The sequence below is a fragment of the Ranitomeya imitator genome, chromosome 2 (assembly GCF_032444005.1).
Source record: "Ranitomeya imitator isolate aRanImi1 chromosome 2, aRanImi1.pri, whole genome shotgun sequence".
In the NCBI taxonomy this organism is placed as follows: domain Eukaryota; kingdom Metazoa; phylum Chordata; class Amphibia; order Anura; family Dendrobatidae; genus Ranitomeya; species Ranitomeya imitator.
This window is the reverse complement of record NC_091283.1, coordinates 716,204,904-716,218,263: the sequence shown is the minus strand read 5'-3', so window position 1 is coordinate 716,218,263 and position 13,360 is coordinate 716,204,904. Positions and strand designations below refer to the sequence as shown.

At 44.1% G+C, this 13,360-nt stretch overlaps 1 protein-coding gene across 2 annotated transcripts in view; it reads right to left on the bottom strand.

Moving 5' to 3' along the window:
* CHAT (choline O-acetyltransferase) overlaps nucleotides 1-13,360 on the bottom strand; it is a 210,109-nt gene that overhangs the window by 112,374 nt on the left and 84,375 nt on the right. For both annotated transcript variants that reach the window (XM_069753141.1, XM_069753143.1), the window contains exon 8: nucleotides 8,905-9,074. In XM_069753141.1, the coding sequence (XP_069609242.1) occupies nucleotides 8,905-9,074 (170 nt within the window). The remainder of the gene's footprint in view (nucleotides 1-8,904; nucleotides 9,075-13,360) is intronic.

Sequence of the window (13,360 nt, the reverse complement as noted above, 5' to 3'; positions counted from 1 at the left end):
AGCAAAGTTTGGAATTTTTTTTCACCACTTAGATAAAAAATAACCTAGTCATGTTTGGTGTCTATGAACTCGTAATGACCTGGAGAATCATAATGGCAGGTCATTTTTAGCATTTAGTGAACCTAGCAAAAAAGCCAAACAAAAAACCAATGTGGGATTGCACTTTTTTTGCAATTTCACCGCACTTGGAATTTTTTTCCCGTTTTCTAGTACACGACATGCTAAAACCAATGATGTCGTTCAAAAGTACAACTCGTCCCGCAAAAAATAAGCCCTCACATGGCCAAATTGACGGAAAAATAAAAAAGTTATGGCTCTGGGAAGGAGGGGAGCGAAAAACGAACACGGAAAAACAAAAAATCCCCCGGTCATGAAGGGGTTAAGGGACCTATCCAGGCTTGAAGTGACTTTAGGGGTCCTATATATTGGAAACCCCCCAATAGTTATACTGTGGCACCCCAGGAGTCCGTTTTCCACAATGGCATTGCCTTCCTCATGGTGGGTGGGGGGGTGATGTCATGCCTGGGAGTAAGGAGGGATTCCCTTGGAAGGTAACACAAACATACAACACCTTCTTGACTCCAGACCAGAAGGGGGAGCTCTAAACTCGGTTTCAGAAGAACTTCACTATAAGTTCTGGTCTGGAGGCGGGGTTAGTCATTGTAGTGTGAGACAGTGAAAGGAGAGGAAGCAGGTCAGGAGAGTGACTGGGAATGGAGCTGTAACTGAGCTCTTCCCAGGATAAAGCGCAAAAGAAACTGGACACCGAACTAAAGGCCCAGCAACTAGAACCAGAGGGCAGGAGATTGCAGGTCTCCTGGCCCATCTAATACCTGGAGGCACCTCAGCAAGTCAGGAGCCTGGAGCTGACAGTGAGAAGACAATGCCCATGAAAGGCTCATGCTGTTAACCATACGGGTTAGGAGTAACAGATGCTGAGAGGAACTTGTGTAAAGCTTCAAGCAGCAAGGGACAGAGAATTCAGCTCAGAAGGAAGGCCTCCAAACCCACCTCGCTAAGTGCATCCCAAGTTACTCCCAGGCCACCCGGACCCCATCAACACCTGTAACCTGTGCCCCGGACTGAACCTGAAATTCATCAGTAAAAGCTAAAGGAGACTGAAAACCCTGTGTCCTCCAATTATTTCCTGCACCCTCAGTCCTGCACCCCACCAGCTATCATCCCTTACCAACTGCAGCGGTAGCACCGGGGACTAAGCTCTACCTGTGTGGAGCTATACCAACTCTGCTGCAACACCACCAGCCCCAGTGGTCCCCTTTAAGCAGCGTTGGCCATTCCTGGCCGAGTACCACAGGTGGCGTCGCAAACATTTCTCCATAGATTTTGTTTCCCACTATACTTCATCCCCTTTTATTAGACGCCCATGGCCATGGGTCACCACTTCCGTGACCACCCCTTTAAGTAACACCAGACCCCGCCCGAGTACCCCACGGTCCTATGGGTGCTCCAATCTCATTTTAAAAACAACACCCCCTGACATACTGAAAACTGCTGCCAGGTAGTTTATTAACCCTTCAGGTGCTTTTCAGGAATTAATACAAAGTGGCATGATAGGAATGAAAATGTGTATTTTTACCACCTAAATGTCACTAACTTCTAAACAGGCCACTATAGCCGACTGACTCTAAGGCCGTGAACTGACATGGCAAACATCAGGACCGCACAATCATGATCTCAGGGTGCCAATAGGGATAAATAGGAAGTCCCCACACACTTTTAACCATTTATATGATACTAGATTGTGGCCCGATTCTAACGCATCAGGTATTCTAGAATATGCATGTCCCCGTAGTATATGGACAATGATTATTCCAAAATTCGCGGCAGACTGTGCCCGTCGCTGATTGGTCGAGGCAACCTTTATGACATCATCGTCGCCATGGCAACCATTATGACATCTACGTCGATACTGTGCAGGTCGCTGAATCAGAAACGTGGGATTTCTACGTCCTTTATGACATCATCGTCGCTGTGCCCTTTGCTGATTGGTCGAGGCCTGACAGCCTCGACCAATCAGAGACGCGGGATTTCCAGGACAGACAGAAAGACAGACAGACAGACAGACGGAAAAACCCTTAGGCAATTATATATATAGATGGTCATTATTGACAGCAGCATCTAATGGGTTAAACAGATATGGACGGTGCCGACACTGATCATGGCTGATGCAGCAAGTTGTCAGCTATAGTGTACAGCCGACAGTTGGTGGATTGTCACCTGTATGGGGATGCTATTCTCTTATATCTCAAGTCAGTTAAAAGACATATTGACGGTCATTAAGGGGTTAAAATTTTCCTACTGGAACTCAATACAATTACAGTTGACTTTGGAAGCTCATGGCTTTTCTGATAGCAATCTTCCAGAATGAATGAATTTTTGGAACATTTTCATCAGTTCGGGCGGTCGAGGGATGTCGGGAATAAGGTTGAACAGCAACCAATCAACGACATTTCACTTCGTTTAAAATAGAAGAATCATAAAACTTATCCAAAGAATTACATTAGAGCGGGCACCATCCAATGTAAGGATATGGGATCACCTATTGCATACTCACATAAGATACAGCAAGTAGAGAAAAGATATGCAAAAAAATGTGATCACCAACACTTTAAGATACCAAGTAACACTTTATTTATTGAAAACATACAAAGCACATTAAAAACATTTAAAAGGCCTCCACCACATGAGTAGAGGTGGCGGGTCCACTCTACAATTTAGCATAAACAATATATTGCACAGAAAATACACTGATGGGCCATATATACTAACAATAGTCCATGACCACAATTGACACTCTTGTTAGGTCAGAATAACCGTACATGGTAATACAGGTGGATACACATATAGTAAATGCCAAGAAAAATACAAGCACACAAAGAGTAGTAAGAGATCTAGTTAAACAGCCCCATACGCCTCATAGGTTACAGCACACAAAACTTGTCTGAAGGAGGTGCTGGAAAATATATCAATGGTGAGCCAAAAGATTTTTAGCTATCCACTATCCGCTGTACCAATTTAATCTCATCACCTAAATTGTAGAGTGGACCCGCCACCTCTACTCAAAAGAGTAGTAAGAGATCTAGTTAAACAGCCCCATAAGCCTCATAGGTTGCAGCACACAAAACTTGTCTGAAGGAGGTGCTGGAAAATATATCAATGGTGAGCCAAAAGATTTTTAGCTATCCACTATCCGCTGTGCCAATTTAATCTCATCACCTAAATTGTAGAGTGGACCCGCCACCTCTACTCATGTGGTGGAGGCCTTTTAAATGTTTTTAATGTGCTTTGTGTGCTTTCAATAAATAAATTGTTACTTGGTATCTTATTGTGTTGGTGATCCCATTTTTTTGCATACCTTTTCTCTACTTGCTGAATCATAAAACTTGTTACTTAGCCATTTCTGCTGCTTTTTTCCTCAAAAATGTAAAAACACATATATAAATTGGATCATATTGACATGTATACTGTTATCTATCAGTATGTCAGAAGAAAAAAAAGAATTACTAGATTCTTATTAAAAAACAAAACAAAACAAAAAGTGATCAAAAAGTTTTATTTACCCCAAAATGGAACCAGTGAGAACAACTTGTCCTGCAAAAATTAATAGCTTCCACAACTCTTCTTATGGAAAAATGTTATGGGGTTTGGAATATTGCAAACCACCCATAATTATATTTTTAAATGTATTTTTGTTTGTAAGAGTATTAAAACATAAAAAAAACTAGATAAATTAACTGTTTTTACTATTGTATCAACCTACAGAATTTTGTTTCTATGTCAATTAAACTGAATAGTGAAGTGTTTTAAAGAATGAAAACAGATTTAGAATTGTTATTTCTTTTATGTCTTCAGCCTTCAAAAAAGTGTAACAAAAAGTGATTAAAAAGTTATATGTACCTGGAAATGGCACCACTGAAAAGAACATATTGTTATATGCAAAATTAAGCATTCACGCATCTCCATACAGAAAATTTAAAACTTATGATTCTCAAAATATGGCGACACAAAAACCAATTTTTTTTCAAGCAGTGTATTTATTGTACAAAAGCTGTAAATCATAAATAAAACTACATAAATTTGATATCTCCATAATTGTGTTGACCCACAAACTAAAGATAACTTATTTGTGCAGCACATGATTAGCGGAACATATAAGGCATCAAAATCAGCTGTGACAGATTCACTGGTGAAGTGATGGAGGGGAGATACGTATCACTGCACATAATGACGTCAGTGATGTGAAAGCAGAGTAGTTTCCTCCAGCCACACTACGTGTTGAGAGGATTAAATGAGAGTTATGTTATGGACGGCTTTAGTGGACCTCCATAGAGTGGTTGGGAGGGGTCCACCGTATTTCCACCTGCAGTGTTCTGACAGGATCTGTGTGATGTCAAGATCATGTGATCATTCACATTATGGAGGTGCAGCGTCCCAGAGTCTTGGTTGTTGCAGTAACGTCGCTCTTCCACCAGGGGGAGTGATGTTACATCTGATGGCACTAAAGAAGTTCACCATACCAGGTATCACAGCCACACACACACTTCACACTCCAGTCCACCAGGGGGAGCTAAGGGTTCTATCCACTAGGCCACTCCTCACGCAGGGTAAAACTGGTGGGTTGGTTAGGAAGTTAGTTAGTTCAAGTGAGTCGGAGGAGAGGAGAGTTCCTGGCTGGTGACCGACGAGGAAAGGTCTCCAGGTTGAGCTGGCTGGGGTGATCCCTGGTCAGATCCAGACTGAAGTCTGAGGAGGAGAGAAAGAAGGACACGGAGCTGCGCCTGCAACCCATGTGGCAGCATCCTAAGAAAGGACAAGAAAGGAATTGTGCTGTAGTGAGTGAGAAAAGAAGTTGTAGCAACAGGAGTGAAACATCAGTGGGAGACCAGCTAGAAGCAGGCTGCCTCCATCTGAAGCGCAGATCCGGTGGCCGGAACACCGAGGGAGTAATAGACTCTACGCTTTACTTCAGAGACCGGCAGGGCAGTCAATTCCAAGTTGGCTGTCCGACCTAAACACCTAAGCAGACACGGTGGCAATTGTGGTGGAGGGGCATCTCTAGGGTCCCTATAAAATAGCCTCAGGCCATCACCATCATACGAGTTTTTCCTATCCATCTGGGGGACAGAGAGAGAGAAGTAACAACAGTGAGGACCTTATGGTAGCTTATGCAAGTAGGGACCTACTACATTACTGTGCACAAGGGGAAGGCTACTGATTTCCACCTGGATAAGGGGTCTCTGGAATTGCCATCAGACCGGCCGGACCCTGCCTACCCTGTCATCTGGCAATCTGGACTGTGGATGCTGAAGCCTTCAGTAAAGGTAAAGAGACTGCACCCATTGTGTCCTCGTTATTTGCCGCGCCTTACATCACCCACCAACACCATCTACACTTCTGGGAAGCCCTGAGGAAATACTTCACCTATGGGAAGGTACACCATCTAGCTGCCATAACACCACCCTAGCGGACCCCTGAGCAGCGTCGGTCATTCTGACCGAATACCACAGGTGGCTTCACGAACACTACCGTTATCTACGAACTCTGCCTTTTATTGGGCGCCCCTCATAGGGCCACGGTCCGGGTCGGGCCACCATGACATCCTCGCTGAGGGAACTGAAGGACCCGGTACCGAGTACCCCATTGCCCTTACGTGGGGGCACTCCAGAGGAGTCACATGGTCTGGGCTTCAATGGATGCCTGCCAGAGCTTCTGGTGTTTCATTGGTTCCCTGGAGATAGAACACTCCAGGAAGTTGTGTGCTCAATCTGAACCGTGGATATTGCTGCCTCTGAGCGGGATCATCTCCGCTTGTAAAAAGGACTATGTTTTTTTTGTTTCATTGTTTTGCTGTTTTGCTCAGAGGGCCATGTTTACTTTCCCATCTTGGCTTATACTGCTACAAAAAAACAAGCCTTTTCTTAAAGAGACAGTGTTCCAGTTATACCTCTGTGTCCAGCCGAGTGGGCCGCTGTACCGCACAGCAAACGGAAATGCTGTTTGTTTTTATTTTTTTCTCTCTATAAAGAGTTAATAAAAGTTTGATAATAAGCTATGTGTACCCCAAAATGGTACTAATTAATAGCACAACTAACTCATCCTGAAAAAAACAAGCCCTTCTTCAGCCATGTTGATGAAAAAATAAAAATACTATGTCTCTTGGAATGTGACAATGAAAAATAGCTTTGTTGTCATGATTTTGACTCTGTCTCTGTCTTTTTGTTACTTTGTGTCGGGGCTGTCAGTCTGTGCTGGGTCTGTGCTGCAATTACCTGTGTTCATATTCCTTAATCAGGCTTCTACTTAAGCATGTTAGTTCCTTCCCCCAGTTTCAATACTTGCTGTTGCCTGTGGAACATTGATCCCTCTGTGCTCTGAGCCTGACCCTGCTTGACTTGATTCTCTTACCGGACTCAGTCCCTTTGCTTGTGACCTGACTTTGCTTGTGCCTGCTCCGTGCATCTGTTTGTCTCCCTGGCTTTCCTGACCTTGGCTCGTGTATTGGACTTTGTCTCTGACTACCCTTTGTTCTACTGTGCCATTTTCTGGACTTGACCTCAGATTCTTTGATCTCCCTTTACTTACAGTAAGTAGTATATATATATTTACTGCTGTGATTCGCGTCACATTACGATTGACCGTTAACATTTTTTCAGTTTCCCACCTATGGATCCGTTACATACTTTGTGTGATCAGGTGGCAAACATGACTCAGTGAGTCCAAGATTTAGTCTTGGAACAACACAAACTGGCTTCCTCTCATACTCAGTTACAGAGCCAGATTTCTGGTACTCTAACTGCCTCTCAGAATCCCTCTCCTCAGACCACTGTTATGACTCCTGTACCATCTGACGTCTCGTTCAGCCCCCCTGTACCTGCTATTGCACTCCCTGATGAGTTTTCAGGAGAAAAGGACCAGTTAAGAATTTTTAAAGAGTTGCAAATTATTGTTTTCCTTGCGCCCCCGGTAATCAGGGAATCAGTCACAGCACATGGGAATTATAATGTCACTTTTTTTGATGTTTTAGGACAGATCTATGACGAACCTGACAGGGTCAAGGTGGCAGAGACAACGATCATGAACCTAACACAGGGGAACCACACAGCAGAAGGCTATTGTACAGAGTTTCATCAGTGGTCTTCTGAGATCCTGTGGAATGAGGCAGCTCTCAGATGCCAATTCCTCAGGGGTCTTTCGGAGACTCTTAAGGATGCTCTGGCTCTACATAGTCCACCTGGTTGTTTGGTGGAGGCCATGACTCAGGCTATCTGCATGGATCGAAGGATGCAGGAGACGCGAGATGCAAAAAGTGGCTCCATTTTGTCCAACTGGCCCAGTTTGTGCACCTGAGGTGGAACTTATGGAGGTTGGTGCTGCCAGATGTAGGATTAAGGAGAAGGAGAAGCCAGCGGGAACTTGGACTCTGTCTCTATTGCGGCCAAGCTGGATATTTTTTAAAGGATTGCTTGGCACGACCTGCAGTAGACAAACCATTGGGAAAGACCTAAGTCTCAGTGATTGTTGAGGAGGTCACTCAAACTTATAGGTACCTGTCATGATCCAGACCGGGTTTTGTATTCTGTCTTTCTTTCCTGGTCTGATCATGTCAAGGTTAACTTTTCTCTCCCTCTTAATGACTTCAGCCTGGCTATTTCTCTTCACTGCATCCTGTAGGCGGTGTCAGTTAAAGTTCTGCCTACAGCATGAATAGCTGACTCTGTTACACCCTGACTTGTACTGCTGTTATTCCTGACTAGAACCGTGTCTGTGTTACAGTATACCTTGATCCCTGTCCTGTCTCTGTGTGTCCCCTTTGTGTCTGGACTTCTTGGTACTTGAACTCGGCTTGGACCCTAACCTGCTCTTGTCTCTTGTCTTTGGCATATCCGCTCCTGACCGTTACTAATCACCTGGTTTGTCTGAGTTTGCTCATTCCTTTGGTACTGTGCTACAGTCTTGGATTTTACCCGGCTTGTTTGACTTGTTTGCTGCCACCTGGTGGTAGCTTTGCTTCTGCACGGCAGGTCTGCTTCACCTGTTTGCATGACCTCTCTCCACTCTATTACCACTTAGCGGGGCTAGCTTCTACCTGCATTGTAGCAGCGTGATAGCACCCTTTTACTCCTCTGTTAAGGTGTTGTTGAATGCTGAACTTCTTTTTCAAGATCAGTGTCTGTTCACATTTGCCTTGCGCAGGCGTGTACTACGGAGGACATAGAATGAACTTCAATCCAATATTGCGGCCAGTATGCAGCCAGCGGGTAAGGAAAGGGTGAATCAAACACCAGAAAACTCTGCCCATATGACCGAAAACCGGTCCCGCCAAATTCAGGTGACAGGTTCCCATTAAATGTGTGCTATCATTTACAGTTTCATTTCCAAAAAGATGAAGAAATTAATCATTTGAAAATTAGTTGTTTTCTGCATGGCCTTGGCAAAGGATTCTGTAACATGTCTCTCATTTTAATGAGCTTTTTTATACACTGGCCAAGACTCTAGCAAGAAAAAGTCTGAAGGGATCACATCTGTTTACTTTAGTAAGTTTGTAGTTGAGAACAGATGGAAGTTGTTCTTTTCCAACACAAATTCCTAATGGTCCATTTGCTGAATGCGTGTTTATTCTGAAACATCTGCATATTCCCTCCTTCTTATTAGATATCTGAGCAAGGTCCGTAATGAATTGGTTGGCAAGATGAAACCACCTTATAGCCTTTTATAAATATATTTACAAAAATAACATGTATTCAGAAATAGAGGCATGAAATAACTTTCATTAATAATTTTTAAATGTAGGGGACAACTCTACAAATGCTAAAAAAAAAAAAATCAGTCAAGTGCTAATGCCCCTTTAGGTTATGCAGCACAAAATATGAGATTTGAAAATACCTGCATGGGCTTGTCATACCATCGATTGCCTCCATTTTTGTCGTACCCTCCACCATGAAGAAGCTGCAGTGCCCTATTGGCTTCATTAAGTTCTTCTCCTGTTGGTGCGTCCAGGCAGACTAGACATATACATCGCTCAATCATATCTAGAGAGTCACGGTTTGTGGAATCTGTGAAATACGGGATAGAAACAGAACTGAGCAAAGACTAAAGCAGATAAACAATGAAGCAAGTTCTAGCCCTATCTGCCCTTATGTTCCACCATGTTTAACTGTTGGTAATAGACATTTCAAAAAGGCTTTGATTTCTTTAGTGGCATAGTGGCATATATACTTCCTCCAAATATCTCAAATTTAGACTCAGTGAATGAAACCTTAGTCTACATGTCCGGTATCAATGTTAAACTGTGGATATTTTTAGCTTTTTGCCTATTATCTTTTGTTAGTAAAATGGAAGTTTTTATCATTTTTTGATTGGCATATTTTTGCTGCTGTTATCCATTACTCATGTAATTAGTCTGCAGCTGCTTCATTGCTATGGCACAGGTGGGGCATGCCGGTTCGGCATCACTCAATTCCACATATGTCCACAGGTTGTGTATGGTATTGATGCCCAGTTTCGTTCATTTCAGGGCTCATTCAGACATAAGACTATTTATTTGCATACAGGAAGAATCATTGAGTGAAACAGTGTTTTTGATCAGTGTTTGGTCATTGTTAGTTTTACCATCAGAGTTTGATCAGAGATTCATTAGTTTTTCTTGGATAAAAAAAGATGATGGTGGTTTATCAACCTTCTCATATCAAACAGTTCGTGAAAAACGATCAGTGCACGGATGGCATCCGACTGATGTTCGCTTTTATCACTGACCCATAGACTTACTTTGGTGAGTTGATTCGCTCAGCCTGCAAAAATAAACGGACATTTGAACAGCCCTATAGACTATAATAGGTTTGAATTCTATCAGTGAAAACCACGGATAGAACTTATTTGGGAAAAAATTATGTCTGAATGAGCCCTTACAATACGAGACACAACCCACGGACAGATGGGACACTTTCTGTAAGTAAGCAGCCATTTTTGTTATAGTTAGAAAACAAATATGACATTAAAGGGGTTGTCCAGCCTTAGGCTACAAGGCCTGTGATTCTTTGGTGTCGACGCCAGGAGCAAGAGGTCATGTGACCTCAAGTATGTGATTTGCTTACTTCCTGCCACATTCTGAAGAGACTGTATCCGGCCTCGCTCAATGCACTTGCCGTGTCCATCTAGTCGGCACATGACCGCATGTATGCAAATTACATACTTTCGGTCACACACCCGCCGGTCCTGGCATCAGCACTGAAGAATTCTCACAGCGCACATGTAAGGCGGCCAGGGTGGTAGTCGTGACAACGAGTTGTAGTGTTCCCACACCCTGGCACCCCACAAATTAAACATACTGTCCCTTTTGCTGTATGTGCAACGTGCGCAGCCGAACACTCACATTGATTGCTGGAGTCCCCTCAGCTCCTATCATTCTGGCCCCTGAGAATCAGGTTTCACAAAAAACTCCAGATGCAAAGTCCTTTCTTAACAGGTCAACTTTACTGGGTAACAGGACTGTCCAGCCTTAGGATACAAGGTCTGTGAGGATTCTTCGGTGCCGACGCAGGAGCAAGAGGTCATGTGACCTCAAATATCTGATTTGCTTACTTCCTGCCACATTCTGATGAGACTGAAAATGTTGGGTTTAGGAAGTAGAAGTGAAAAGCCGGCAATTGAATTACCGGCTTTTCTGCTATATCGCGCTGAAGTAAATATATATATATATATATATATATGTGTCTCAATGACATATATATATAACGAAACCCGACTTTGGAGTGAAGATCGCCGACCGCCGACCCGATCCCACAGTGGGATCGGGTCGGGTTTCACGAAACCCGACTTTGCCAAAAGTCGGCGACTTTTGAAATTGGCCGATCCGTTTCGCTCAACCCTACACTTCATATGGGTGGCATTTCTCTTTCCCATAATCCATCTCTCCTGAGCCTGTATTGTGGCTATAAATTTAGAAACATGCATCCCATAAGCAAAGCATCCCAAAAGATAAGCATCAAGATAAAGCAGTTATTCCATGGCAGTTAGTCAGGGCAGGAGTCAGGAAACTCACACTTTGTTGTTCCTTCTATCCATGTGCATTATTCCTCTCCTCTTATGTTCCCTTGCTATCCAAATTCACCGGTCCATCCCCCCTCCATCATGACTCATACACATCAGCCCTTCTCTCCTACCCTCTCCCATGAACTGCTCCCATGCACTTTTCACCTTCCTGAAAAACCTCAGCCTATCCTGCCCAAACACATTGCGCAAAAAGTTTATGACAATTCCAAAACTACTTGCTTTTTATCTTCCTACTCCTACTGATATCAGGGGACATCTCCCCCAACCCTGGTCCACCATCGCCCAACCTCAACCCCTACCCTACCTCACATCGAAACCTCACTAACCTTATTAATATTAGTTGCACTCCTTCATCTCCTTCTTTTAATTGTGCCCTTTGGAATCCACAGTCTGTATGTAGCAAGCTTCCCTTCCTACACAATTACTTTCTGAACAGCTCTCTTAATCTGTTGGCCCTCACAGAAACCTGCATTCAGGATTTTGACACTGTCTCTCCTGCTGCCATTTCCCATAGTGGCTTACAATTCTCACATTCCCCGAGACCCACAAACCGACATGGTAGTGGAGTCGGCATACTCCTGTCCCCACAATGCATTTTCCAGGTCATCCCTCCAGTTCCATCATTCTCATTCCCTTCTTTTGAGGTCCACACCATCAGGCTCTTCTGTTCCCTCTCCCTCAGAGTAGCAGTCATATATTGGCCCCCAGGCTCATCCACCCACTTATTGGACCATTTATCTGCCTGGCTGCCACACTTCATGTCCTCAGAACTACCAACCCTTATCCTGGGAGATTTCAACATACCTCTTAACAGCCCCACTTCCACATCTGAATCCCAGCTTCTATCAGTAACCACTTCTCTAGGCCTCTCATGGCTCTCAACCTCTGAAACACACAAAGACGCTAACACCCTTGACCTGGTGTTTTTCCAGCTCTGTTCAATCTCCTACCTAGATAACTCACCAATTTCCCTCTCTGACCACAACATTCTCTCCTTCACATTCACAATTTCTCGCCCACCCCAGCACACTCCTACCTACCACACATTCAGGAATCTACATGCTGTTAAAACTCATACACTTTCAGACTTTCTACACTCATCATTATCCCGAATCTCCACTTTTTCCTGTCCTGATCTGGCTGTACATCACTACAACGGCACTCTTAAAAGCACCCTTGGCCAAGTAGCTCCCCTCACCCTCAGTACCTCCAAACACAGATTAAAACAGGCCTTGCTCACATCGCAAACCAGATTTCTCCAGCGATACTGTAGGTGTGCTGAACGCTTATGGAGGAAAACTCGCACACCAGAAGACTTCATACACTTCAAATTTATGTTAAGAACCTATAATTCTGCCCTTCACCTCGCCAAACAGACCTACTTCACCACCCTGATCTCACTAGCCAACAACCTCTAGAAACTTTTTGACACCTTTCACTCCCTCCTCAGGCCAAAAGCACAAGCCCCTATCACAGACATTTGTGCTCATGACCTGGCCTCCCACTTTATAGAGAAAATAGATAATATCCGTCAGGAAATCCGCTCCCAGCCACCAAGTGCAGTGACTCCTATTCCTCCCCTGGCTCACTCTCCACATTCAATCCCATCACAGAAGAAGAAGACTCCAAGCTCCTCTCTTCTTGTTGTCCGACTACATGCACTACTGACCCCATTCCCTCACATCTCCTCCAGTCTCTCTCTCCAGTCATCACAACTCACCTAACTACAATCTTTAATCTCTCCCTCTCCTCTGGCATTTTCCCCTCCTCCTTCAAACACTCTATCATTACCCCATTACTAAAGAAACCCGCCCTTGACCCATCCTGCGCAAACAACTACAGACCAGTCGCCAATCTCCCCTTCATCTCTAAACTCTTGGAGTGCCTAGTGTACTCTCGCCTTACCGATTACCTCTCCACTCACTCCCTCCTAAACCCTTCATAGTTCAGTTTCCGCCCCCTACATTCGACAGAAACTACACTCATCAAAGTGACCAAAATGACAGCAAAATGTAATGGAGACCACTCTCTGCTCATTCTTCTCGACCTTTCTGCAGCTTTCCACATTGTTGACCACCCTCTCCTACTCTCTAGGCTCCAGTCACTAGGCATTAAGGACACTGTTCTCTCCTGGTTCTCTTCCTATCTTTCTGACCGCTTCTTCAGCATTCTGTTCGCTGGCTCCACTTCATTTCCTCTTCCTCTCACTGTTGGGTACCTCAGGGCTCAGTCCTTGGCCCCCTTCTCTTCTCCCTCTACACGGCCCCAATTGGACAGACCATCAGCAGAT